The 26897-nt window shown below is 35.4% G+C and overlaps 4 protein-coding genes across 8 annotated transcripts in view; 2 read left to right on the top strand and 2 right to left on the bottom strand.

The window, feature by feature from the left end:
• LOC107754952 (coiled-coil domain-containing protein 58-like) overlaps positions 1 to 3349 on the top strand; it is a 6416-nt gene extending 3067 nt beyond the window's left edge. The window contains exons 2-6 of one of the 2 annotated variants that reach the window (XM_016571603.1): positions 978 to 1052; positions 2445 to 2570; positions 2720 to 2866; positions 2943 to 3002; positions 3083 to 3349. In XM_016571603.1, coding sequence (XP_016427089.1) covers positions 1002 to 1052; positions 2445 to 2570; positions 2720 to 2866; positions 2943 to 3002; positions 3083 to 3133 — 435 coding nt within the window. In that variant the 5' untranslated portion in view covers positions 978 to 1001 and the 3' untranslated portion in view covers positions 3134 to 3349. Of the gene's footprint in view, positions 1 to 956; positions 1053 to 2444; positions 2571 to 2719; positions 2867 to 2942; positions 3003 to 3082 lie in introns of both variants that reach the window. The other variant, XM_016571604.1, reaches the window with a different exon arrangement.
• A 1407-nt stretch (positions 3350 to 4756) lies between these two features.
• Positions 4757 to 5427, bottom strand: LOC107754940 (cystatin-B-like). 2 transcript variants are annotated; one of them, XM_016571585.1, is made up of 3 exons: positions 5261 to 5427; positions 5058 to 5159; positions 4757 to 4911 (listed from the first exon to the last, which is right to left on the bottom strand). In XM_016571585.1, the coding sequence occupies exons 1-3, from the start codon at positions 5309 to 5311 to the stop codon at positions 4783 to 4785; spliced, it is 282 nt and encodes a 93-aa protein (XP_016427071.1). In that variant the 5' UTR covers positions 5312 to 5427; the 3' UTR covers positions 4757 to 4782. The 2 variants fall into 2 exon arrangements, with proteins under 2 accessions (XP_016427071.1, XP_016427070.1); XM_016571584.1 differs by having other exon boundaries at positions 5240 to 5426.
• Positions 5428 to 6407: 980 nt separating this feature from the next.
• LOC107754938 (cystatin-B-like) lies at positions 6408 to 7452 on the bottom strand. Of its 2 annotated transcripts, none has more exons than XM_016571582.1 (3): positions 7287 to 7452; positions 7098 to 7199; positions 6408 to 6949 (listed from the first exon to the last, which is right to left on the bottom strand). In XM_016571582.1, exons 1-3 carry the CDS (start codon positions 7356 to 7358, stop codon positions 6821 to 6823), a joined length of 303 nt encoding a protein of 100 aa, XP_016427068.1. In that variant the 5' UTR covers positions 7359 to 7452; the 3' UTR covers positions 6408 to 6820. The 2 variants fall into 2 exon arrangements, with proteins under 2 accessions (XP_016427068.1, XP_016427069.1); XM_016571583.1 differs by having other exon boundaries at positions 7098 to 7216; positions 7287 to 7368.
• A 3644-nt stretch (positions 7453 to 11096) lies between these two features.
• On the top strand, positions 11097 to 23400 carry LOC107754950 (serine/arginine repetitive matrix protein 1-like). 2 transcript variants are annotated; one of them, XM_016571597.1, is made up of 19 exons: positions 11097 to 11437; positions 12361 to 12404; positions 12509 to 12579; positions 12688 to 12809; positions 12898 to 12958; positions 13394 to 13592; positions 13673 to 13753; positions 13900 to 13977; positions 14075 to 14175; positions 14548 to 14605; positions 16424 to 16857; positions 17407 to 17781; positions 17956 to 18537; positions 18614 to 19235; positions 19834 to 19904; positions 20151 to 20312; positions 22180 to 22340; positions 22570 to 22660; positions 22788 to 23400. In XM_016571597.1, the coding sequence occupies exons 1-19, from the start codon at positions 11429 to 11431 to the stop codon at positions 22871 to 22873; spliced, it is 3408 nt and encodes a 1135-aa protein (XP_016427083.1). In that variant the 5' UTR covers positions 11097 to 11428; the 3' UTR covers positions 22874 to 23400. The 2 variants fall into 2 exon arrangements, with proteins under 2 accessions (XP_016427083.1, XP_016427082.1); XM_016571596.1 differs by having other exon boundaries at positions 16418 to 16857.
• Positions 23401 to 26897: the final 3497 nt, after the last annotated feature.

Here is a 26897-nt window from a genome sequence, read left to right as displayed (position 1 = left end):
CACATGCTGTGGTATCGGCGTTTGGTATCGGGGCATTTTAACGAGTACGAGTACGAGTACAGGAGACCAGTATCGGGCCCGATACCGATACCAGTATCGGTATCGGTGCATCCCTAATTTAAATGTTTGATGAAGCTATACTCAAATGACGGTTTCCGCCAAAATACCAGAACCATTCCACCAAAATAAAAATACAGTACAAATGTTTTTGATGACATACAGAGCAATACCACAGCTTTTAGTAATAATTATTTTTATAATATTCATAACACACACACTCACAACTGAATTATTTTTCCGTAAAATTTTATATACATATATACGCACACTACCAGTCAAAAAGTTTATAACAATAGGATTGTTAATGTTTTTAAAGAAGTCTCTTCTGCTCACCAAGCCTGCATTTATTTGATCCAAAGTACAGCAAAAACAGTAACATTTTGAAAAAAAATGTTACCATTTAAAATGACTGTTTTCTATTTTAATATAGTTTAAAATGTAATTTATTCCTGTGATTTCAAAGCTGAATTTTTTGCATCATTACTCCAGTCATAGTGTCACATGATCCTTTTTCAGGGTTATTTTATGAATAGAAAGTTCAGAAGAACAATATTTATCTGAAATAGAAACCTTTTGTAACCTGTTAAGGACATAAGTTACGTATGTAAAATGAGCGTATCACGAATGTAGTTGTAAAATGGTATAACTAAAAGTAAAGTTAAATAAAATATATAATACAAAAACATTTGCATTTCTGCAAAACATTTCGCATAAATCACCTGTGGATTTTACTTGCTCACGTTTAATCTTATTTTTATCGTGAGAAATAATTCTGTCACACTATCTCTGTTAAGTTGGCTCACTATAGTAAAAACTTGCGGGAACACTCAATAATTACCTGTAACGTTGATTAGTAAGTGTCAAAAACAACAGTTTTTATAGTCAATGTAATTCAGGCAGTATTTGGTCACCCTCAGCGCGCAGGACCTCTTCAGTCCACTATGGCGGCGCCCGGTGGAGTTCTGAACTGTGAGGACTTTTCAATGTTTCAGGTAAAACGTGCGAAGTTGTCAGCAGACAGGATAAAATTATGCAGGATGTTTAAGCGCATACTGATTTTTATAAGCACGTTGTTATGATGTCAACGGGAATGACTGACCCTCGGTGGTCTGTTGCATGCAGTAGTGAGGTTCAATGAGCAGCAGAGCAAACATGAGCGATTAAGCAACTGTGCTGTGCTTTGTAAATATAAATATATGCATTAGACGAGTTTTCATTTATACACAATACAAAACACGGATTTTTTTTAAGCCATCAAGTACATAATGTATAATATGTGGGTTATTGGACTCATTAACTTTTTTCAGCACCAGGATTTTCAGTTAAAGTTTATTTGAGCGTATAGTGGAAGGTGTATAATATAGGTTTTTTGACATTTTTTATTTTATTTTTTTTTTTTTAAACAAATTTATGTACGGTTTTGAACGATCTTTCAGTGTTTTTTTGCAATTCATTTAATTGTTTCTGAGGTATTCTAGGTGTCCCTCAGTTAATATAAACCCATAAAGCTGCATGCATATTAATTACACAAGAATTAGAAAATGTAGTTTGAAATAGATAACTCTGCTTAATGTTGTCAGCTACCTATGTATATATAGTTATATTTTACACTTTTTTTTTTAAACGTAACGTGTTATAGTTACCAAGGTTTTTTACTTTAAAGCTGCATGCATATTAATTACACAAGAATTAGAAAATGTAGTTTGAAATAGATAACTCTGCTTAATGTTGTCAGCTACCTATGTATATATAGTTATATTTTACACTTTTTAAAAAAAAAACGTAACGTGTTATAGTTACCAAGGTTTTTTACTTTAAGAGAAAATTGTAGCAGTTCTATCAATAATGCCTAAATGGAGGGGAAGATGTTTTCTTAATATTTAAGGTGGCAAATCTCAACATCCTTGATATGTTCTGGTCATTTTCCTGAAAATTCTAGTTAATTTGATCTCATTGGACTAAGACTTACTGACTTCGCTCACACAGGGTATAACTACTTCCAAAAAAGTTTTTTCCCCTCGTTATTACAGTAGCGATGTTTCCTGTCAAATGTGAGCAGCCTACCAAACATTTCTCAGAAATAATTCATGCTAGTGGATATTGGATTCAATCTTTTTATGAATTTGTTTTCATTCAGTTAGCACAGGTCTTGTATTTCTTAACAAAAAGATTGAATCCAATATTTTGTGTTAATATAACAATCAGAGATTTACAATAAAAAATTTTTTTACAGCAAATTAGGTAAAGAATTTTCAGCACAGCAAGGGTTGAAAAGCAATTGAACAACTGTGATTGCATTACTTACAATACAAGAACAAATGGTAACTTAAAGTTGAATTTTTATTTGCATTGATAGGCTTTACATCTCTGTTCTTGTCCTGTAGGAAGTATTAAAAGTGATGCGCACCATAGATGACAGAATTGTCCATGCCCTCAATACTACTGTGCCCACTGCATCCTTTTCAGGCAAAGTGGATGCCACACAGACCTGCAAAGAACTTTATGAATCTGTATGTATCACCATGCAAAATACTCTTTAATAATCTAAAATTATTATTAGAGATCCCCTAATTTTGTTCTTGATGTATTACTGATTTACTGTCATACTCTGTGATGCATTAATTATAAGCCCTTTTTCTGTACTGCCTATGCCTTTCAGCTCATGGAAGCTCATCTTTCCAGAGATAAGGCAATAAAGTCATGTATTACAGAGACCTCTGCTGTCGTTGGGCAGTTACGTGAAGAGAGGGCAAAAGATAGCGACAACTTGTCAATAATCAAGCAACTCAGGAAAGAGCAAACTAAGGTAATGTCTTTATTTATATGTACTTGGCCTGAAATTGGTTGAAATCTTGTTTGAATTCTCTATCATTTCCCTACAGTTAAAACTCATGCAGTCTGAGCTAAATGTTGAAGAAGTGGTCAATGACCAGAGTATGAAGGTGAGTTATTGAGTGTCTCTCCTATTGATCCGAGTGGTTTGCATTTAGGAGTGTTTCTTAATGATCATGTTTTCCTCCAGGTTTTCAATGAAAGGTGCCGAATTCACTACACCACTCCCAAGATCAAGTGAATAATACCTCTGTTGTCAACATAAACTACACAGTTGTTCTGAGGAAAACACCTGGAGCTGAGCCTGGACATTGTCACTGACCCAACAAACCCTCCATCAGTATGCTCTGTGGCTTTGTTTCTTACTGTGAAGAAACACTACTGTTGCCCGAATCCTGTAAACCTTTTTGTATAAATATTGTACAAAAGATTTTATAAACCATGAAATGTTTTCCAATTGCTGAAAAGTTGTCTTTTATTTGCTTTGCAATATAGTGATTAATGTTCATTTGAAGTGAAGGGGACTTCAAGTTCAAGTTCAGTTTTATTTCTAGAGCACATTTAAGCACGAAACAAGGCCGACCAAAGTGCTGCACAACATACAATAATATATAACAAGGAGAAAATCAGTAAACAAATAGAAACAATTCAAAATCCATACAACAACAAAAGCAGATTAAAACAATTCAAAGGCACATATTACTACATGTTATAAGCCAGAGAGAAAAGATGTGTTTTAAGATATGACTTGAACTCAAGTGGAAGCCATTCTGATGTGAACTGGTAAGTTGTTCCAGAGGGTGGGACCAGCCACTTCAAAGGCTTTAGATCCTCTGGTTTTTAAGCGAATGTTATTATCAATCCAGGGTTCTGATTTGGGTTTTAGTTTAAAATGCTTAAAAGGTGCAATGGAGTTTAATACGTCCATCCAGACTGTATTTAAAGAATTGAAATGGTGTTCAGCATCAAGATCAGAGAATGATGACTCAACCGACAGGGAAGAGTTCACTTTATTGTAAAGCGCAGTAAAATCCTCGCAAAAATGTGACGAGTATACGCGAGTTTGTCTTATATCAGAGACTGTTATCTGGGGAATCTCAGGAAGACACATCATAAATACAATGGGAAAGTGGTCGGATATGGGGCATTCAATCACTTCAACATCCGTTATAGACAGTCCAAAAGTCAATATTAAGTCCAAAGTGTGCCCTTGTAGATGTGTAGGATGGCTAACCCATTGCAGCAAATTAAAAGAGTCAATGGTGTTCAGGAATTCAGTGGATAACTGTTTAGAGGGGCAACACACATGGACATTGAAGTCACCAACTAAAAGAAATCGGTCATGTTTAGTAACCAGGTCCCCTATGAATTCAGAAAATTCCGCTATTCCGGGACTTAAAGATTATTGATCTGTTGTTCTCAGATGTTGATGTGGCCACCTGTGTCAAAGGTTAAAGCAGGGGTTTTCCAAACCTATCTCATGGGAAAACATAACTATTTTACGAGTTGGCGATTTCGTATGAATTTGTACAATGTGAATTGTGTGAACGTATGATTTTTAGAAAAAAGTAAGTTTGAAGGCCTGTCCCTAAATATAACCATCACTAGGGCATAAGCAGATTGTATGAATGAGAAATTCATGGAAATCAGCCACGAATTCATCAAATCTTAAAATATAATAGTAGAAAAAATAGTTTTGGGTTTTCAGTCTTTTAGATGCCACAGACCCCCAAATGATGATCCTTGTGTGAGGGATTATCATAAAATTTAAAAGGCATATACAGTTTCTAATGTAAATATCCAATTTGTACTGAATGAATGAATGAATGATGCATTTATATAGTGCTTTATTGTGTAAGGCAATATTTATTATGATTTTCTTAGTTTCATTCAGAAGTACTCAATGGGATCATGATGAGCCTTGGATGTCTGAATGCTGTGCAGCTTCAGTTTTTCTCCAGCATGGGGCAGAGTTTTATAGACACGTAGATGAATGTACTCATCCCCACCTACATGCACCTGAAACAGATCATTTACAACAATGATTTTAAACACTTTTATAGCTGTTAAGGACTATATCTGAGGCTTTCTTTTACAGACATATTTAGTACATTAACAGGGTACTCCTATAAGTTCATTCATAAAATCACAGGGATTTCTCGTACCTTAATGAAGTAATTTGTCCCCGCAACAACTTGTGTTTTAAAAGATTTGGCAGTGAAAATGTCAAACTTGCGCTCAGCTTTATCCTCGGCGTGAGACTTTATCTGTGGAAAAACGGGCGCTGTCAGACTGTGTGACGCATCTGTTCACTATTTCTATTTATCTGCAATGAAAAGTTACAAACCTCATCGCATATTTTCTGCACCTCTTCATTGGCATCTTTCGCCTCAGATGTTCCACCACAGCGCACATTCATTTTAAATACAAAAGGCTAACAAAAACACCCAGGAACTTCTTCTCACTACTGACTGGAACAAGCGTGCCTCTCAAGTCCTGAAAAGTGAAACCAAACATTTCAATCGCCATCTAGTGGCTGGCTGCAGTACAGTTCATAACTCTGAACACCCAGGTGACTACTGGTGCTTCTGTCACTACTGAATCAACTGAATTAATTATGAACATATTTTAAAACATTTTTTAACAGTACTTGTCATTTATTTTATACATAAATATTGCTTGTTTTTGACTTTGCTTTCATGTGGTTTGGTAAAGCACAAGTTCAAACAATGAAACTTGTTATGCGAAAGGTTGATATTTGCATACAATTGTCACTCATGCATTTTTAAATCCTCTCCGCTACTTGCAGGAGTTATGAACTCAGCGAGATGATAATCACAAAATAAAGCCGGGTAAAATGGCAACCGTGAGATTCATGAGCATTTTAGGCAATATTTATTATGATTTTCTTAGTTTCATTCAGAAGTACTCAATGGGATCATGATGAGCCTTGGATGTCTGAATGCTGTGCAGCTTCAGTTTTTCTCCAGCGTGAATTTTATGAAAACGCATAATTTTTTGAAAATATTAGTATGAAGGCCAACCCATAAACATAACCATCACTATGAGCAGATCATGTAAAAACGTACAAATGATAAATACTAACAAATTAACCACTAATTCATCAAAACTTAAACAGTTAAGAATTGCCATGAAATAGTTTTGGGTTTTAAGTTTTTAAATGCCACAGACTCCGAAATATGATGATCCTTCCATCCTAAAATTTAGACCCAGACATTTATATGTATATTAAACATTTATATTATATACATGGCAAAAATATAAATATATTATAAAATATAAATTATTTACTTATTTTACTTTTTATTTTAATAACATTTTAAATTTTTTTTACTAATGATAATCACAAAATAAAGTGGTATGAAGTGTGATTTGTAATAATAAGACGCTGCAGTTAGAGACGATTATGTATATTGACTAGTGCTGTCAAACGATTAACCACGATTAACCGCATCCAAAATAAGTTTTTGTTTACATAATACAAACAGTCCATCCATGCATGCATTTTATGTAAATAATGTACATTATAGGCAGTTAAGTATAAAATAAGTGTTTACTGCATTAGTATCACTAATTACAAAGCCCAAAATGTGAAGACCAAACTACTGACATATGTAACTAGATGCAAGTTAAGTGATGTTTTCAGTATGCGGGAGAGAAAATTAACTGTTATTTTACAGCTATGCCACACACATAATGGATGCATGTATTTATAGGATTGCTTAATTCACAGTGAGTTTCACTGGTAGTGTTAACCCATGATCCCATAAGTCAATGAATACATTTTGTAAGGTCATTGAATGTAATAAATGTTCTTCTTCAGGTGTTAATGTAAACATTTACTGTGTAAAAATGGCAACATTGAGCTGCATGAGTATTGTATTTATGATGATTTGCTTAGTTTGCTTCAGAAGTATTCAATAGGATCATGATGAGCCTTGGATGTCTGAATGCTGTGCAGCTTCAGTTTTTCTCCAGCATGGGGCAGAGTTTTATAGACACGTAGATGAATGTACTCATCCCCACCTACATGCACCTGAAACAGATCATTTACAACAATGATTTTAAAGAGATATTATAGCTGTCAAGGACTATATCTGAGGCTTGCTTTTACAGACATATTCAGTACATTAACAGGGTACTCCTATAAGTTCATTCATAAAATCACAGGGATTTTCTCTTACCTTAATGAAGTAATTTGTCCCCGCAACAAGTTGTGTTTTAAAAGTTTTTGCGGCGAAAACGTCAAACTTGCGCCCAGCTTTATCCTCGGCATGAGACTTTATCTGTGGAAAAACGGGAACTAAGTTTGTTGTTGTTGTATGACATATCACTTCACTATTTCTATTTATCTGCAATGAAAAGTTACCAACCTCGTCGCATATTTTCTGCACCTCTTCATTCGCATCTTTCGCCTCAGTTGTTCCGCCACAAAGTAAAGGCATTTTATGTACTGAGAGGTAACAAAAATACTCAGTAATATCTTCTCACGATAAAATTGACTGAATGGAAAGTTTCCTTCCTGTTGATCACGAGACATTGGAACAGACCATTTTTGTGGAATAGACTAAAGAGTGTTGCAGTATATGAACAGAGAAGAGCTGCTCGGCTGTTGTGCTTAAACATATGCCTAAATATGATGAATATTTACGTTTAAACGTAAAATATTGATCTTTCCTGTGGTAATGTATCTCTGTTCATATTTCATCATCCCCCGCGAAGTGGTTTGATCCTCGTATTGCAGCACATGTAACATGTTAGGGCGTGGATAGTTTTGATGTAAATAATTGTTTAACGGGTTCTTTTTTGTTAAAAAAATTACAATTTTAAATTTATTAAACAATTCAGGCAGGTTTTTCCTAAACTCTACATACGCATGTGACTCCAGGTGACTACTGATGCTTCTGTGACTACTGGATGAACTCAATCTTAAACATATTTTTGGAACTTTTTAAAAAAAATACTACAATATTTGTCATGTATTGTATACATTATTATAGTTTTTTTTGTTGTTTATTTTTTGTTTTATTTTTTTTAATTGTATGTGTTTTATGTGTTTATGTTTGGTAAAGAACAACTTGTACTGAAACTTAATATGCAAAAGGTTGCCCTTGAAGATACACGAATTGTTAAGTACATTTGAATTAAACCAAACACACATACCAGTCAATCATGGTCTTCTAAGGAAATCTGCAAATCTTTAAGATGAAACCAAACTTTGCAAAATGTATAACAGGTTAAGCAACTCTGCAAAAACATGATTGTAAACATGTTTTGCTAAACTGTATATAAGTGGCAATATCACTTCTTCAACACATGTTCAGATGTGTTTCATAATAGATATATGCTTCATCATGTGTCCATCCATGTGTACATTTACTTCCTTAACTGTTAAAGACATTATTACACACACAGTTAATGTCTAAGCCATGTTATCAAACATGTACCTGTGGATAAAAAGTGTAGTTTTTACTTTATAAAACTTTGTATTTATTTATTTAAAAAAATGGAAACAGAAATTATTTTAAAAGAAAAAACCCTACACCATCTGCTACTATTTTTTTGTTAATTCAAAGTGTAAGATCAGTTAGTTATGTAAGGATTTTTCATAACCATCGGAAGTGCAAAGAAAAAATGGTAGCCTTGACAGCCATTTGTACACCTGTATTCAAATGACATACTGAGCACGTGTAGTCATACAGTTACACAACCTGCCCTTTATAAAACCAGTCCCACGGGTGTAGTATTTGTGTTATTCAGTCCTCAGAGTGTTACGGTAACTTCCCTCTCTCTTCAACGCTTGGTTTCAGACGTAGGTAATATACAAGTTTTGTGTCTTTATGTTTAATTTACTTATTACTAATAATGCATATGTGAGGGTGATTCGTTTTGAGCTGATATTTACATTTACATTTACATTTAGTCATTTAGCAGACGCTTTTATCCAAAGCGATATAGGCTATAAATGTGTGTGTGTGTGTGTGTGTGTGTGTGCGTTTTCAGATAACAACAAGCAGAACATTCTCTTTATTTCAGCTGCTCACAATGGGAGGTCACAGCGTTGCCCATTTAGCACTCATAGTCCTTTCTGTTGTCATTTTCATCATCTGCATCATATTCAACGCACTTGCTGGACCGGGAACTGGTATGTACAGAAGATAAATATAATACTGTTTACAGTATGAATTAGGTGTTAAATTACATTTTGGTTAAATATATCGCTACAGTGTTATTTTTCCCTATTCGCAGGTCCTTTTCGGAACAACACTGGAGCGATGAATTAGGTGTTAAATTACATTTTGGTTAAATATATCGCTACAATGTTATTTTTCCCTATTCGCAGGTCCTTTTCGGAACAACACTGGAGCGATATCAGATAAATACAATACAGAAATCACCCCCTCGGGATGGACCTTCTCAATCTGGGGTGTCATCTACACTTGGCTGTCGCTCATGCATGTTTACATCCTCACTACCTGCAGGAGGTAAGAACTCGGCGAGCTAGAATCAAATGGTAATCAAAAAACAAAGTGGCATGAAATGTGATTTTGTAATAATAACATGTTGCAGTTAATGAGACGATTATGTATATTGTTCTCACAGGACTGTTTATGGTCCAATGTACTGCAGTCCTGCTGTGTTGCCATATGGATTCTTCATAACCTGGATTGTAAACATGCTGCTAAATATAATCTGGCTTCTTCTGTGGGACAGACAGTAAGTTTATGTCATTTTAAAAACAATTCTGATATACTGTGGCAGCCAAAAGTTTGTAATATTAAAGGGGTCATATGATGCTGCTAAAAAGAACATTATGAGGGAGATCCGCTCTATCAAGGCAGCGCTCAGAGTGACTATCGGAGCCCAGACTGTTACTGAGGAAGTGTTGAGGACAGTCCTGATTGAGGTGGAAGGTATCCTCAGTTCAAAGCCTCTTGGGTATACCTCCTCTGACGTTGCTGACCGTGACCCGATCACCCCGTACTGCTTCCTGATTGGCCGTCAAGATGTGTCATTACCTCAAGTCATCTACCAGGAGTCGGTTCTTTATGCACCAAGAGCTTGTAACACTCCAAAGAGAAAGGAAAAATTGAAATCGCATCATATGACCCCTTTAAAGATTTTTAAATGTTATTGGTCTCTTATGGCTGCATTTATATAATGAAAAATACAGCAATATTGTGAAATGTTATTAAAATTTTAAATAACTATTTTCAATTTTAGTATATTTTAAAATGTAATTAATTTCTGTGATGGCAAAGCTGAATTTTCAGCAGTCATTACTCCTGTCTTCGAATGATCTTTAAGAAATCATTGTAATATGCTGAAGCATTTCTCTGATTTCGTGATCTTTGATGAATAGAAAGTTCATTAAACAGTATTTATTAAATTTAAAAATAACAGCAAAAACTGTGAAAACGTTGATAAAAAATAAGAAATGTTTCTTAAACAGCACATTAGAATGATTTCTGAAGGATCATGTGACACTGAAGACTGGAGTAATGGCTGCTGAAAATTCAGCTTTGCATCACAGGATAAAAAAATCTGCAACTCTTATTTAAAAAATGTGAAAGTCTTCATTTTTAAAATTAAAGTTATCATTTTTTATTTAATTATATTGCATTGGATACAAAAGGAAAACTATTATTTGTAATAATTGTAAGAAATGTTAATATTTATTTAAAATGTAGTCTGAGAAATATGATATATAGTCAAGTTACTAACAATGTTATTTTAGTAGCCTATCATTGAGATACTATATAATTATTTTTATTAATATTTACAATCCGTTTTTATTTTTAGATTTTAATTTTAATTTGAAAGTTTTAGTAATTTTTTTGTCTTTGTCATTTTACATTTTAATTTCAGTTTTAGTTTAAAGTATTTTAGTACATAAAGTTAAACTAAATCAAAATGAGATTTTTTTAATTAAAGTCTATTTTATTTTAAGTAACGTAATTTTTGGTTTTAGTTGTAGTTAACTTTTATAAACCTGGTTGCCATTTAATTGGTAATTTATTTTAAACGGTATTTATAAAAATAAAAAAAAACACGTTATCCCCTTGGCTTGTGGGTTTATTGATGCCCCCTAGTGGGCTTTATCCTAATTTAATTTACTGCTGTAGTGTGGCTGTGAAACACTCCGCAGCACTAGGTGGCAGCATTTCATTGTGCGTCTTTCTCCCGCACAGGAACACAAATGAGCGGGAGAATTTGTGTTGTTGTTGTGGGTCAAATACAGTGACGGACTCTATGAAAGATATTAATGTTTTCTGTGAGATATTAATATTTTAATGCTTAATTTACTAATGTTTTGAAAGTAAAGCTATTGCAAATACAAAATTAGCTTCAAGACTTGCCAAACTGCCTAAACAAAGAAGAGTGTAATGTACGCGCGAATGGCGGTCAGCTACCAGTCACGGGCATGTTGGGATTGAAACGGAGAACAGGACTATCTGCGCATTTAAGAGCTTCACTGGTGGACACACATTTTCTTTAACCAGGGGTGAACACGATGTCACAGGTCAGTAGTTATGGGTGTATCGTTACGGAAAGAACAAAGCCACCGTTTGTGGCGCAGAGTCCGTCAGTGGCTGCACTTAAAACCTAGTAAGCTCCCTACCTAGACAGCATTTTTGGGCATCATAGGCGCTCAAAATTCTCTCAGAGTAGTCAGCTCGCTGTGTTTTGGGACAAAGCCACTGTCTCTGAAAAGAAAGCAGAAGTAAAGTGACAGTTCAGACACCGTTCAGCCAGGTAGCAATGCACAGCATCACATTGTTTATTACATTAATGTAAACATTATTTCTGTGGTTTCTATTGTACATATGTGCTGTTCTTATGAACTTTCTATTCATCAAGGAATCCTAAAAAAATGTCACGGAAAAAATATTAAGCAGCACAACTATTTTAACATTGATAATACGAAATGTCTCTTGAGCATCAAATCAGATTAGAATGATTTCTGAAGGGTCATGTGACACTGAAGACTGGAGTAATGATGCTGAATAAATTATTCAGGAATAAATCATCACAGGAATAAATTACATTTTACAATTGTCGGTGTTTCTTTGTTTGAATATGGCGCTTATCACATGCTGTGTGGTATCGGTGTTTGGTATCGGGGCATTTTAACGAGTACAGGAGCTCAGTATCGGTATCGGTGCATCCCTAATTAAAATAGAAAACAGTTATTTTAAGTTGTAATAATAATATTACATTATTAAAGTTTTACTGCATTTTTGATCAAACAAATGCAGAGTAAACAAAATAAATGTTAAGAAAGAAAAAGCTTACCAAACTTTTGAACTGTAATTAATAGATAGATAGATATATAGATATGGTTGTGTGTGTGTGAATTATATGATAAATGTATAGTTACCATGAGTTAGTTTTATGTATTTTATTCTTCAAATGAACTTGTGATGTTTGAATCAATGATTTCAGGTCAAAGCCAAAAAGAAACTGCATTATTATCAAGGACATGAAATGTAAGTAATGTTAGACTTTCATAACAAACAACCTATTGTATTGGTTAATATCTTAACTAGCTCAAGTAAAAGTAATTTAATCATATGTTGCTGCTGGTTTTCAGAGTCAGTTCTGACTTCAAGATCGATAAGGTTTTCACCCTGCGTGACATTGACAATCTCTTCGATGACATTGGTAATTATATTCTTACATTCATCTAATTGCTTAAAACATTCATTTCATTGTCGCTTTTTCATGCTATTCATTGTGCGAAACAATATCTCATGTTGTTGTTATTGGTAGATGCTGACTCTGAGCTGGGTTTGCCTCTGCTTTCTCCTTTGCCCAAAAGCACTGGCATGAATAGTCAGAGGAAAAGTGAAAGTTCTTCTGATCCAGAAAAGATGAAGGCATCATCTCAGCAGGTACACATGAAGTGAATCATTAGAAGTCAGTCTGTTCTTAGTGCTACAATGTGATGTTGATTGTTAATCAGATGACTCTGATTGTCAGGTGCCCAAGGATGCTTTAATCCAAGAAAATGGCATTCAAGAAGATGAAATGATTTATAAAGGTAAACCTACATCTTGTATTGTATTATTGGACACTTTTGTATCGATTGTATTATTGGACACTAAGATTGCATTTTATATCAGTTGTACTGTGTATAATTACTAGCTATTATTGCACATTTTGTTTTAAAGTAAACTTAACATTTGATTAAACCAGCAAAAAAATTTCAATTATAAACTATATTTTTGATCATTTGAAATGAAATATTAATAAATGCAAAAATTAAATTGTAATTGAAAATTCTAAATGCAAATATAAAATTATGCAATTAAATTAAGTAAATGTATAATTTGTATTGGCAATGCAAGTAGAAATTTGAACTACTTGCCCGACCATGAAAGCAGAAAAAAAGAGTTAATTATTTAGCATATCTCACCTGTCTCATACCTGCTTAGCATCTGTAATAATTGTCATATTTCTTTCAATCCTAACAAAGAGAGTCCATTTAAAGAACTTGCTCCCATAAAGACATCCAGCCCTATTGCTTTGGCAACAGAGAGGGATGAAACGGTGGATGGAGTCAGACCTGTGGCTGATCCTCTTCTCTTTGTTGAGGATGAGGAACCCATTGGTGGAGACTTAAGCAAGGGGTCCTGCACTCAGCAGTCAGAACCGGTCAAGGAATCTGTTAATGGGTAAGAATAAAACGAGTCTGATAAATGTTACTGTTTTTGTTTTATTGTCTAACTGTTCACTTATTTTCTTTGCTCTGAAGGGATAGCGGGTCTCTGGCTTCACCACCAGAAAGGCTTGAGTTTAGAAAAACTACTAAAGCAACTGCTGGTTCTTTATCAAGGTCAGATATTAATGTGTAACAACAGTATTGTTCATCAACATTGAATTTAACTTTCTTACAAATAATATTAATAGGATTTAAAATATATAATCACATTTCTTGTATTATGATAAAAACAAATTCAACTTAAAATGTTTATTCTTCAGTATGAAGCCTGCGAAAACCACTAAAATGCCAGAGCAAGCCACACAGTCCCCTCCAGAAACTAAGGAAGGTTTAACAATGTAAGGAAACTACCATTTCTAATGTTATAACTGAATTGTTCTTTCTATTTAGAGCTGCAGATTTCTTATTAAATCTTCTAATTTTTTTATTATTAAGGGAAAAAAATCAGAATCAACTTTCTCCTGTTTTGGTTCAGAAAAGTGAACCAAAACTTCAAGCGGTGGAGCAATGCAAGAATCAGGTGGTGGAGGATCAAGGCAAAGGATTGTCTTTCCAGCACAAGCTTAATAAGGCCTTGATGCCTAAATCCCCACGGTGAGTTTAAATGTGTTTCTGATAGGGCTGTGAATCTTTGGGTAGACAGCGAATCGATTCGATTCACGATTCATAAGTTTTCGATTCGATTCAAGAACGATTTGTACAAATTCAGAACGATTCGATTCGATTCACAATTATATTCGAATCGATTAACGATTAACTATTCGATTCTGCATTCTTTAAGTGCATTCACAGGAGTCTTTAAATGCTTAGTCAGGGGGCAAATTACACAGCAGCCTTTATGGTTACAGAACCATAGGTTAGAGAAAAAAAACACTTTTGTCCATTGTTAGATGCTAGTTTAATGCAAGGCAAAGGATTGTCTTTCCAGCACAAGCTTAATAAGGCCTTGATGCCTAAATCCCCACGGTGAGTTTAAATGTGTTTCTGATAGGGCTGTGAATCTTTGGGTAGACAGCGAATCGATTCGATTCACGATTCATAAGTTTTCGATTCGATTCAAGAACGATTTGTGCAAATTCAGAACGATTCGATTCGATTCACAATTATATTCGAAACGATTAACGATTCGATTCTGCATTCTTTAAGTGCATTCACAGGAGTCTTTAAATGCTTAGTCAGGGGGCAAATTACACAGCAGCCTTTATGGTTACAGAACCATAGGTTAGAGAAAAAAAACACTTTTGTCCATTGTTAGATGCTAGTTTAATGATGCTACGGCATGACATGGCATATGTAGAAATTTATGTAAGCCAAGATTTTAAAAAAGCTTTAAAAGTATGATGTATATGCTAACATTTTGTCACACTAGGTGACAGAAATGCCAAATACAATAATTTTATGTATGTATGTATTTTAATTTTTTTACAAGGGATTCTTTTCTTATCTCTTACTTTGAATTTGCTATAAGAAATCGAATACACTTCTGGACAATAATCAATCATTTTTAGTCTATAATTTTTTCCTAATGGCAATTTTATGATTGTTTTATATACTACAAACAATTATTTCAATTTTCTGCACAGAATAAGGTAGAAAATATACTTTATAGTTTCTGTACTGTAATAAATGATATGTCAATTAGCAATGCATTATTCATAAATTTTATTTATTTATTGTGTTTATTATCTTAACGTTTCAGTTCATTCTGATTTTTATTCAGTTTAGCTGCAGATATAGCCTGGCATGTCTTAAGTTCTATGAGCGTGAGATCACTTCTCTTTCAGTGCGAAAACTTCTTTCTCATTTTCATCAAATTAAATGCTATAGTGTTTAACTTTTCCTCTCCATCGGCAAATGATGATTTTGAAAGAAAACGCGCCCGATGTCTGTTTGCTATAGCAACGAACGCTACTTTCATGCATCTGATTATCAGATAAACCTTGCGCTCTTATTTCAAGGTTGTTGTTAAAGCTGTGGTTATTTTAACGGTTTCCTTTGTACATTTGGTTTAACAACATTTTTAAAAGACATTTCTCATTCAATGGAACTGTGCGTATGCTTTAGACTTTTAAATTTTTGCTTCGTCCATGCAATAAATAGCCTACGCAACTTTCGACTGCTCAGGTAATGTCGTCGGTATGACCGAGAGCCATTGATAGTAATTTAATGTGTATATATTTTGAAAGCATTGAATCGCTATAGAAATCGCGATTTATTCGATTCTTAGCGTTTTAAATCGATTACTGTCCGAAATTGGCAATTCACGATACAAAAATCCATGTTTCAGATTTGTAAAGGTTTGTAATCGATCTCATACGTGATCCGCCCGGAGCTGCTTCCGTGTAGGACTGTTGGCGCAAGCTAGATTCAAGTGATTATTACGTTTTGAATATGGATATTTTTCTTACAAAAACGCATCGATTCGCTGCAGGCAGTGTTGGGCAAGTTACTCTGAAAATGTAATCAAATGACTGAGCAGGTCTCTAATCCACTGGTACTTGACTCGTGTGCTACATTCTTTTTACAATCTCTATCTTAATTTATTTCACTTCTTTTGGACTGATGCACTGCAACACCCGCTGAGTGCCATTAAACAGCTTGAAAGATCAAAGACCATTTTTAATATAACTCCGACTGGATTTGTCTGAAAGAAGAAAGTCATATACACCTAGGATGACTTGAGGGTGAGTAATTTATGGGCTAATTTCATTTTTGGGTGAACTAACCCATTAAACCACGTGTCGTTGTTACTTTTTGTAACATGGTTTCATTGGTGAGTTCCAGGAAACCAGCAGCAGTTCCAGCTCCTCCACCTGTAGATTTAGAGGAGGATTTCATGATCCTAGACGACGAGGCTCCTGTTCTTTTTGTCATCCCTCGCAAGGCAGAGGTCAGCAGGAACAAAAGACCTGTCCCAGCAAACACCGCAAAGGAGAATGTTCTTACAGAGCCACACTCTACAGATCAACTCTCACAGAGTGAAACAGATACGACTAATCAGCATGGGAAGGATGCCAAAAGAAACCAAGTGCAAATGGAGTCTGGTAAACAGAAACTGAAAGAAAAACGTGGAAAAGCCTCAAAAAAGAGTGGCAAAGGCCCTGTGACTCATGATAGTGTTGAGGATAGAGCCGACCTTGTAACTGAAACACTGGAGGACAGAATTTCTGATCAGACCTCTTCTCAAACTGTACAGGGATGCAAAACTGTGTCAACAGGTAAATCACACTTTTATGAAATCTTTAGATGTATGGTGTATAAAAATTTATTTTTTTTACTCCAGTAAAAAGTGTCACATGGTCTTTCAGAAATCATGCTCAGGAAACATTTCTTATTATTAACAATATTTTTGTAAAAACCATGGTACATTTTTTCCCAGTATTCTTTGATAAAGTTCAAAAGAACAGCATTTTATTTTTAATTTAATGCATCCTTGCTGAAAAAAAAAAAATCAGAAAAGGTCTGACTGTGACCCCAAACCTTTTCAACAGTATTATTACCTTTTCTGAATCATATTTAATAATCATATACCAATATTTATAATCAATTAATCCCAAAATTATTTTTAGTGAATGTATAAAGTCAGTCCTTTGACACATTTAAACATTCATACCTTTTACTTTTTGAGGGCACCATATTAGTGCATATACCTTATCAATACATTTATTTGTACGTTTATAATACATTCATAAATGAAAAATTATATGATACATTTAAAGGTTACATGTGATTTATATTTGAAATATTTCTTTGTGTGATGGTTTCAGGAAAGAAACGTGCAAACAGCAAGGCACCTGAGCCTGCTGATCTTTCTGACAAAGATGAAACAAATACAGGTGGCAGCCAAGAAATCCTAGATCCTGAGTCTAGAGCCACAAAGAAATCCTCAAAATCATCTAAACAGAAGAGACCCAGACCAAAAGCTAAGAAGGAATCCAATAAAGACACTGCTGCAGCAGATCATCACTCCACAAAATCCAACAGAAAAAGAAAGAATAACAAAAAGGAGGAAACTGCCTCTAAGACAAAGAAACGAACTTCTAAACAACAAAAAGAGTTGGAACAGATAGATCCTTCCTGTGAGGAGCAAGAGCATGAACCTTCACCTGCCCTCAATGAGCGAAAGGAGAAACAAACGACAGGTTAGTTCCTCCGACATTTGTTTAATTATGCAGTGCACTGGTAATTACACCAAGCATATTTTTATTATTTTGGTTAGACAGACATCTAACACTCCCAACTCAGAGATTAGGCATCCTTAATAACCATCAGTGCAGAGTGCATGAAAACTTACAATCTTTTTTTTTGCACTGTAGCTGTGAATAAACGATCTTCACCCAAGGAAGACGCTGTGGATCCAGGCAAAAAACAGAAGAGAAAAGAGACAAAAAGGGTGGAACCAAAATCACAGGATCCACCAACAATAGCATCCGACATTTCTTCAGACAGTCCTATGTGTTGCAAGAGGAAAAGGAGACCTCCAGGAGAGTGGTGGCTCTCTAGCCCGAATGAAAGTACCACAGAGTCTCAGCCAAAGCAAGCGTTGGATACGGCACAAAGACCGAAAGCCAGTACTAAAGCATCAACAAAGCAAGAAGCTGCTGTTGATTCTGAGGAAACGCAGTCTATCAGGCCTTCCCAGGGGAATCAGAAAAAGCAGAAGACTTCCAATGTGTTGGACAGTGCTAAAAAGACAATAGCGGGTGACGATGGACATAATGCTGGAGCTGAGCAGAAGACTACTAAGAAAACAGGTGGGCGAAGGAAACCAAAATCAATACCCACTCAACCTCAAGTGGCATCACCAGGAGAGGAAGTGGGAGCTTTTCCGAATGAGAATGATGCAGAGATTAGTCCAGAATTGTGTAGTCCTAACAGACAGCACAACCTCCTTAGAGGTAAACTCATTCCCAAACTTGTACTTCTGTTGATTTAAGTTTTTGTACTTACTGTTTCTTCCTATAAATAAAACAGGTGAGAAGAGAATGTTTGACTGGGTCTACTCGCGTGAATCTGGATCTGCACAGAAACAGACTTCATCTTCTCTTATAAGACCAGACAGTTCTGTGCCAGACAATGTTCCACAGAAAAGACAAAGAAAAGCTCCTTCCAATTGGTGGGAGGCACCACAGTCTCAGGAACCAGCCGATTGGCTTCCCACACCTCGCAGTTCTCCTCCACAAAAGTCCAAACTAACAAATACTCCTCTACGTGGTGTGATTAATAAGGATGGAAATTCAATGAAATCACAAAAAACAAAGAATCACACCAGGAGCCTAAAAAGAAACATCATCAACACGCCAAAATCAATCAAACGATCTTTAGCCTCAATGAATGCTATTTTTGCTTCTGAAAAACCTGAAAACATGGTAAAAAGTGGACTAAGGTGCAGAAAACAGGGACGCAGAAACCTCCTTCACTCTCTTGAGGACCAGTCAGATCACTCGAGTGAGAATATGGCCCAAAGTGACGATCAGCTGCAGGGAAACAGCCGTGCCTCTTTTGGCTTCACCAGTGGTGTTACTGAGGAGCCGTCAGGGACCAGAACCAAACCAAGTGTCCGAGTATCCAGGGGACCCAACATGTTATCTGATGTGTAAGTTGAGTTATTAAAGGCAGATACCTGGCCTAAACAAATGAGTGTAAATACTGCAAATACATCTGCAGTTTACTTGTAATGCATACTATATATTTAATATAGATTTTATACAAGGTCTTTTTTGTATCAGTATAGTATATCTAGCAATAATAATTTTAATATAATAATGCAATAATTATATGAATGAAAGCAAAAATTGATATTTCAATTCGGCAAGGACACAATCAAAAGTGACAGTAGTTACATTTATGATGTTACAAATTATTTCTATATTTTAAATAAATGCTCACGATATCACAATTTCCACAACAACATTAACTGTAATAATAAAAAGAAATGTTTAATGAGCACCAAATCAGCATATTAGAATGATTTCTGAAGGATCATGTGACATTGAAGACTAGAGTAATGGCTTCTGAAAGTTCAGCTTTGCCATCATAAGAATAAACTATATTAAAATAAAAGAGTTGGTTTTATTGATGTTATATATGATATTTTTACCTTTGTCTAACCCCTGCAGCAGACTATTAGGATAAAAATAACTGTTGTGTGGCCAGTGCAAATAATCACTCTATTTAAAATTCTGCTTGTGTAGTGACGTGGCTTTCAGAAGTGGGCCGTCATCAATGCTTGAGCTTCAGCGACACGAGGAGGATGATGATATTAGTAAGTATTCATGTGCAAAATATTGTAAACCTGCAGTCTGTCGTTTCTGTGCCATCAAGTGGAATTGCGAATATAAGTTTACCAAACTCAAACTCGTATGACTGCTTGGGCCTGTTTAACTCTGTCAGGCCTCTCAAACATACAGTGATTTGAATGTACCACAGAACCATGTGTCTATCGAGAAAATCGATCTACAGCTGGCAGCTTTAACAGCATGTTTGTAACCATCACTACTCTTATTTTCAGACTTGCCATCGTCTAGAGTGATGCCGCATGTGCGACAGGCTCCACGAGTGTTGGCGCAGTGCGATCTCTGTGGGCCTCCACTGCAGCCTATTGTCCTGGAGGAAGAGGATTGGAACAACCTGCATGAGTGGTTCTCTCACCTGTGGCCCCCAGCCTCTAAAGGTAATGACATTACACGCATTACAAATGCATTAAATCAACACACAAGACTAATTTACATATCAGGTGTAGAAGCCAGGTTATAGGGACACTGCCTGAGCAGCCTTTTGTTGAGTGACGTATTCATAGGTACAATAATGACAGGAAAGGTGTTCCCCCTACTTGGGTCTGAACCTCTAAAGGCCGTCACACACCAAACTGACAACAAAGTGCTAGTGGTGGCAAATGCAGACTGTGTTGTCACCTCGTGATGCATGAGTCTGGGCTATAAAGTTGAGCTTTAACACACCTTAAAACTAAAACCAGCAACCCACGAGCACATGCGTAAATAACTGTCTATATTAGCATGAGGCAGTAGTCTACATTCGCCATTCAAAAAGAGAAACCAAAAATAGGACTGCAGATATATAAACCATTTTAACAAAGCAGCGATTGAGCGATTCATTCGCATGTACAAGTTGGCTAATTACCTAATTACAATCAATAATTGCTTTTTATATTTACATAACATGAGTTATTTTTTTATTCTAAAAACATCAGAAGCCTTTTGAATTCAATACAGATTTTTAATTTGAAGCACAAACTTCTGGGAACTAACTTAACTTGTTTATGTATGATTTATACCCATGAGTGGATCACTTCACTGAGTTGGGAATGTGCTTCCAATGAAAACATTTGTTTTCGACCACTTAACATTGTTCTCCTTTCATCATGCTTAATGATTTAAATCATCTCTTGGAATGTCTAAAGGTTTTTTTTTTCAACAGGGTTTTTTCATTAAAGGAGCATACAGGGAGCATTAAACAGAACAAATGAGGAAAACTGATAGCTTGGTCCATAATTCATGGAACTCCCCTAATAAAGCGCATATTTTTGTAGGACATGGAAGATCGCATTGCCTTGTTTTCCTGGGTTTTAACAAAAACCCATTAGGCTTTTAGATTATTGCAGAAAATATTTGAGATTCTTGCACATTTTGGTCATGATGATAATCTCCACAAATTTAGTTTGAGTTAGAATAGAGCACAAGTATAAACACAAAGATGTGGAAGTTAACTACTGATAGTGTTAACCACAGACCTTATTTCAGCCATTTAACCAAAAACCCATAAAAAAAATCCTACAAAAATACGTCATCCCTGCAGCACTCTTTGACTACTACGTACTTGATCTAATGAATATTTACAGTACTTTTTTCATACTGTAGAATTTGAAATAGCAAAACCATAACCACAGGTAAGACCGTGGATAGCGGGTTACTACATAAGATAGGTCAGTGTAATTATGGTTTCAATGGTATTCTATTCAACTGTAGTATTTATGAAACCCATTTAGAAACTATAAGCACAACCGCTACCGTTGTAATGCAAATGAAGTGCTTAATTCCCTCAGCAGATTATTTAACATGAATCTACGACATTTATGTCAAAATAAGTTACTATTTGTGTTATCACAGTAAAACCATGAAAAATTCTCAGTTGGGTGATGTATAGATGTGTATAGTGATGTATGTGTGTGCATGACTTTTTTCCCTTTCTGTTTTCCTTGTTGCTGTTTGTAATGCTGTGGCAGTCTAGCAGTTTGAGATGTTTGACTTCCACAGCGCTTTAAAGTAGAAAATTCAAATGCGGTACACAGTGCACCACACAGATAATTGGTCCTCGCTGTGAGGTTCGTTTGTGAAGCATTTAACGCTTATCACATAAAAGCCTAGAATGTGAGATGAAGACACAATCATATTGGGGGTGGTTGTTAGTATCAAATATAATTACATGTGCTTCGGCAGCCTAAAATGTTGCTTATTTTCAGTGCTCTTGTGACTTGCTTCATATAGCTGATTCACGTGCAGTGTTTTTGTTCTCCATTCTAGATGGGCGAGTTATTAGTCCTGATGACTTCCACTGGCACTCTCATGGAGGCCGAGCAATGGGCCACGTGGTTGACCTCCAGAGCCACTCTTTCTCACATGGAAAGATACTGCTGGGGTCATTCATGAAGAAACCCTCACAAGTGGACCTTGATACGGTTTCTGTGAGTAGAAAGTGTCTTTTATTTTATATCTGTTAATTGCATAACTACAATAGTGACCAGTATCCGTTTTGAGATGTAATTGTAAAAAGAAGTTAATGAGAAGGTTACAAGACAGTTATTTGTTTTATTATCCCTTTTTGCCTATATGACGTTTTCATCATTCCAAGCTGGAGTACACTCTACACTCTGTTTAGATTATATATCAACAGCACTGTTTCATTTTATTAAGGTATTCAGCATTATCTCAAGTTGTGTGCGTGTTGATATTGATGGTGTAAAGTCAGTCTACAATTCTGGACAAGTGTTTATGATACCCTCTGGTGAGTGAAAACTTAAATCAGATTGAATGAAATTTGGTTTTACTTATTACTAAATAATAATAACTTGTGTTCTTGATTTACCACATTTTATTTGACTTTACTTTATTGTATTTTATTTTTGTTACAGGACAAATGTACAGCATTCAAAACCTCTGTCAGGAGCCCGCAGTGCTGATTTACCACAGGACACAGTCAAGTGACACACAGAGCTGATTGATGTTGTGGGTTCCATCAATTTCTTTCAAATATTCAGCTGTATATTTTTTTTAAAGACAAATCTGTAGATGATTGTTTCAAAATGCCATACAAGTATAGTTGTCTAGCAAAGCTCATAAATGCTAGTTGTTTTGTGTAAATAGCTTCAAGAAAATGTTAACCTTAAAACGCTTGATTTTATGATGCTCTATGAAAAGCTTTTCAAAACCGCGGTCTTATTAATATGCATGTACATTGTTGTCTTTGATTTTCCTTCAGAATGCAACTGTCTAGCTATTCAGAACAATTTTGTCGGGTTGTCAGCAGAGGTCAGCAGATCCTCTGCTATATTACATTGCTGTGCATGTCCAACTTTGCCTCTTTTTATGCTCAAAAGTAGTGCTGTTTATTTGAGGTACATGTAAAAAAAAAAAAAAAAGTAAAATCTTCATTTTATTAGTAACCACTTCATTTACAGTTGATCAATGTATTGTCATGGAAGGGATTTCACAGCATTTGTGTTTGGAATATTGATTCTACTTCTACTGCCCTGTTTGGAAATTTATGTATGTATAGACTTGTAAAAAAACATTTTGTTTGAATTTTCTGTTTTACACTCCATCAGTTCTGAAAGAGCAAAGAAGTACAGAAGCTACTGCATTTGCTTTTTTATAAAGTAAAAATGTATTTGTGAAAGAAGAAAAATAGATATACACATCAGACATTTCCATTTTTGTAAAGTGTATAGATAGATGCTTAAGACTTTAATCCATTATTGTCTCTTTAACATTTAAAAATAAGTGTGACATTCACTTCTGAACACCATTTCCCCCCTTGTCACTTACAAATCCTTTTTGTGAAGACCAAGGGATGCTCTATCGTTTAATTATGCAGCATGCTTTTAACCTCAGACATGCAGTAGGAACGCAACATGAAAAATATGACACAAAATACCTTAAAATGGTTTTTGATAGCAAATCATAACACTTTACGACACACAAGTTTATCCCTTGGCCATAAGGCGCCGCTAGGAATATTTTAAGCAAGTGTGGTAGTGATAACACAGATACTTTTTGTTTATAAAGATAATAAATTATTCTTGCTTTAACCAGCATATGGTTATAGTTAAGATACCCCCATCCTCCTCCTGAGGTTTTCAAACCAATCTACACAAAAGTCTCTTTCATTGTGTGCCTAAAAAGAGAAATGGTTTGTTTACCACAAATTCTAGTAAATTTGGGATTACTTTGTCCAATCAAACTTTAGCAAAGGTTGGAAATGTTTCAATTAATCAGTGTGTCACTTTAATCACAGTAAATCCCCCATCAGCAGAACTGTGAAAAAGTTGACAATTTGCCGTCTCTCACTTGTTATCGTGCTGAAATAGCAGTAGCTACGGGCATCAATAATTCACTCTTTATCATGCAAACCCACCTGTGGATCCAGTCATTCCACTTTTAGAGGACAATTGGTTGAGAAAAATGAGCAGATCCCTGGAAAAACCCATCAGAGCTGACTGATGTCGACTGGAGACCAAAGATATGTCAAACCAAGCGATTAGTAGTGTTTAATGGAATGACTTTCTTCCCATTGAATGTTGTGGAAAATGCCAACATATATCATGGATTTCTTTTATCTTGCTGTTGACGTATACACCCATACATCGTTGTAAAGGTTAAGTGTAGAGACGCACAAGGGTAGCTGAATGATTTAGTAAAAAAGGTCAGGTGCAGTACTTGCCCAAAATAATGATTAAACTATAATCTGGACTGAGGGTTTTCCTGAAGAGCCTCTTGGGTTGGTCTTTTCTCCACAAAAGCAACTAGCAGAGGGTCAAATTGAGTTAAAAATAACTCAAAACTGGCGAGTTTTCAGTCGCTTCATAAGCTTGGGGAGGCACTATGAGCTTAATGCATTAAAACACTGCAACCCTTTTCCTCGCTTGGTAACATTGATTACTGTGCTCTCACATTTGTGGTGCTAAGTGAATCTGAGTGCAGATGGATGAAGGACATGGTTCAGGGTTGAGAGAAGCTCTAAAAGGGTACCAGACACAGGGCGACTGAAAGTAGGAAACTCTGGAGGTGAATTATAAATGTTCAGGAAGACAAATCACTGCTCCCCAAACCACATTTCCAAAAGAGTAGAGCTTTGACATTAAAATCCTGACAAATAGGCCTATGTAGAAAGGGCTCATTAGATGAGAGTTTTGCAAAGCCATGTTGTGTACACTTTGCTATGCTCACTAATCTGTTACACAGACGAACGCTGATCCAGTGCAGATGGATGAAGGACATGGTTCAGGGTTGAGAGAAGCTCTAAAAGGGTACCAGACACAGGGCGACTGAAAGTAGGAAACTCTGGAGGTGAATTATAAATGTTCAGGAAGACAAATCACTGCTCCCCAAACCACATTTCCAAAAGAGTAGAGCTTTGACAGATTAAAATCCTGACAAATAGGCCTATGTAGAAAGGGCTCATTAGATGAGAGTTTTGCAAAGCCATGTTGTTTACACTTTGCTATGCTCACTAATCTGTTACACAGACGAACGCTGATCCCTTTTATCCTCTCTGCTCTTAGTGCTGCAGCTGTTTTTTTACAGAGAAAAAGCTAAATTTGTAGCAAAAATGTAATTTTGCTCATTTGAATTGTTTTTTGAATGTGGGTCTTTTTATATTGTGCGTATTGCAATGGCATTATCTAACTGGTAGATCAAAGCATCAAAATCAGTGAATATGATGTTCAAGAGGAAGTGTGGTGTTAGATGGTTTGTACTTATGTGTTTGTGTTTATATACTGAATGTAGGGCAATGTCAAGTTCAGCTTTCCGCTTCGTTCCAGGAAGCCTTAGGCCGAAGAAAACCACTGAGACATTTTGATCTGACTAAACTAGACTGAGACGCTTCCTGTGTGACAAAACAAAGTTCATTTTTCAACACGGTCAACACACAAGTAGTTTCACCTTTGCAGAAAATGGCCTTGCAAACTGCTTATGACATTTCTTTTACATACAAATCATAAGGCTTGCCACTGACAAAAAAATTGTGTCATATTGGGAAATAACAGGAAAGTAAGACTTCAATTGTCAGGGTTGCATTTTATTGTTATTTCTTCTCTAGAACCATTCTTTTCCTTTTTCTAAACATTGATGGAGCTATCACGATTTTATTTTGGAGGATGATAAAATGATTAACTAGTAGAGAACTAGTCAGGCAAGTAACCATCAGAACACCATAATAATCACCTAGCAATGTATTAGCAACCACCTGAAACACACTACATCACATAACACACATAAATGTGCCTGAGGCAATTTTTGTTAATGGAATATTATGGAGAAAATGATCCTGAAAGATGCCATTGAGATAACTTTACTAAGATATCATGCTAATGTGACAGTTTTGTCCCTGTAAACTAAAAAATGTAAACTTTTTTTTGTTTTTACTTTTTTATTAGGTCTGTCAACGAATAATATATACAACATTTAATCATAACACAAATGTTGTACATACATTACAACATAATGTAATATGTATGTATGTATATATATATAACAAAAAGAGTCTGTAAATTACCATCAGTTATAAATTATACACTAGAAAGTGTTATATAATTATATGAGCCTATAGAAAAACATACATTGGAGGTTGCATAATCAGCACCATGTAGCAACCTTTTATATATTTTTATATATTTATAACTGTTTTAGTTGCTTTCTTATTTTTGGATTTTGACATTACATCTGTTACACATTTTTACCTCCTTCTCAAACAGTATAAAATACATGAAATTGACATGACAATAAGATGTATAATAACACCAGCATCTTTATATAAGAGCTTTTGTTTAGCCATTTAAATGGACCGAATCGCTTGAAATCAGACGTTCTAGAACGGGAAACATCACTTACAGCACTCAAACCAGCACTCACACAACTCAAAACACTCAGCAACCGCATAGCAACTCCCTGGAAATCATCCATAACTCTCCATCTATGCATAGTTAAAGAGAGCTCCAACAACAACGTGAATTTTCACGCAG

Source organism: Sinocyclocheilus rhinocerous, unplaced genomic scaffold (assembly GCF_001515625.1).
Source record: "Sinocyclocheilus rhinocerous isolate Xijiao unplaced genomic scaffold, SAMN03320098_v1.1 scaffold1103, whole genome shotgun sequence".
Classification (NCBI taxonomy): domain Eukaryota; kingdom Metazoa; phylum Chordata; class Actinopteri; order Cypriniformes; family Cyprinidae; genus Sinocyclocheilus; species Sinocyclocheilus rhinocerous.
This window is presented reverse-complemented; position numbering and strand designations above follow the sequence as displayed.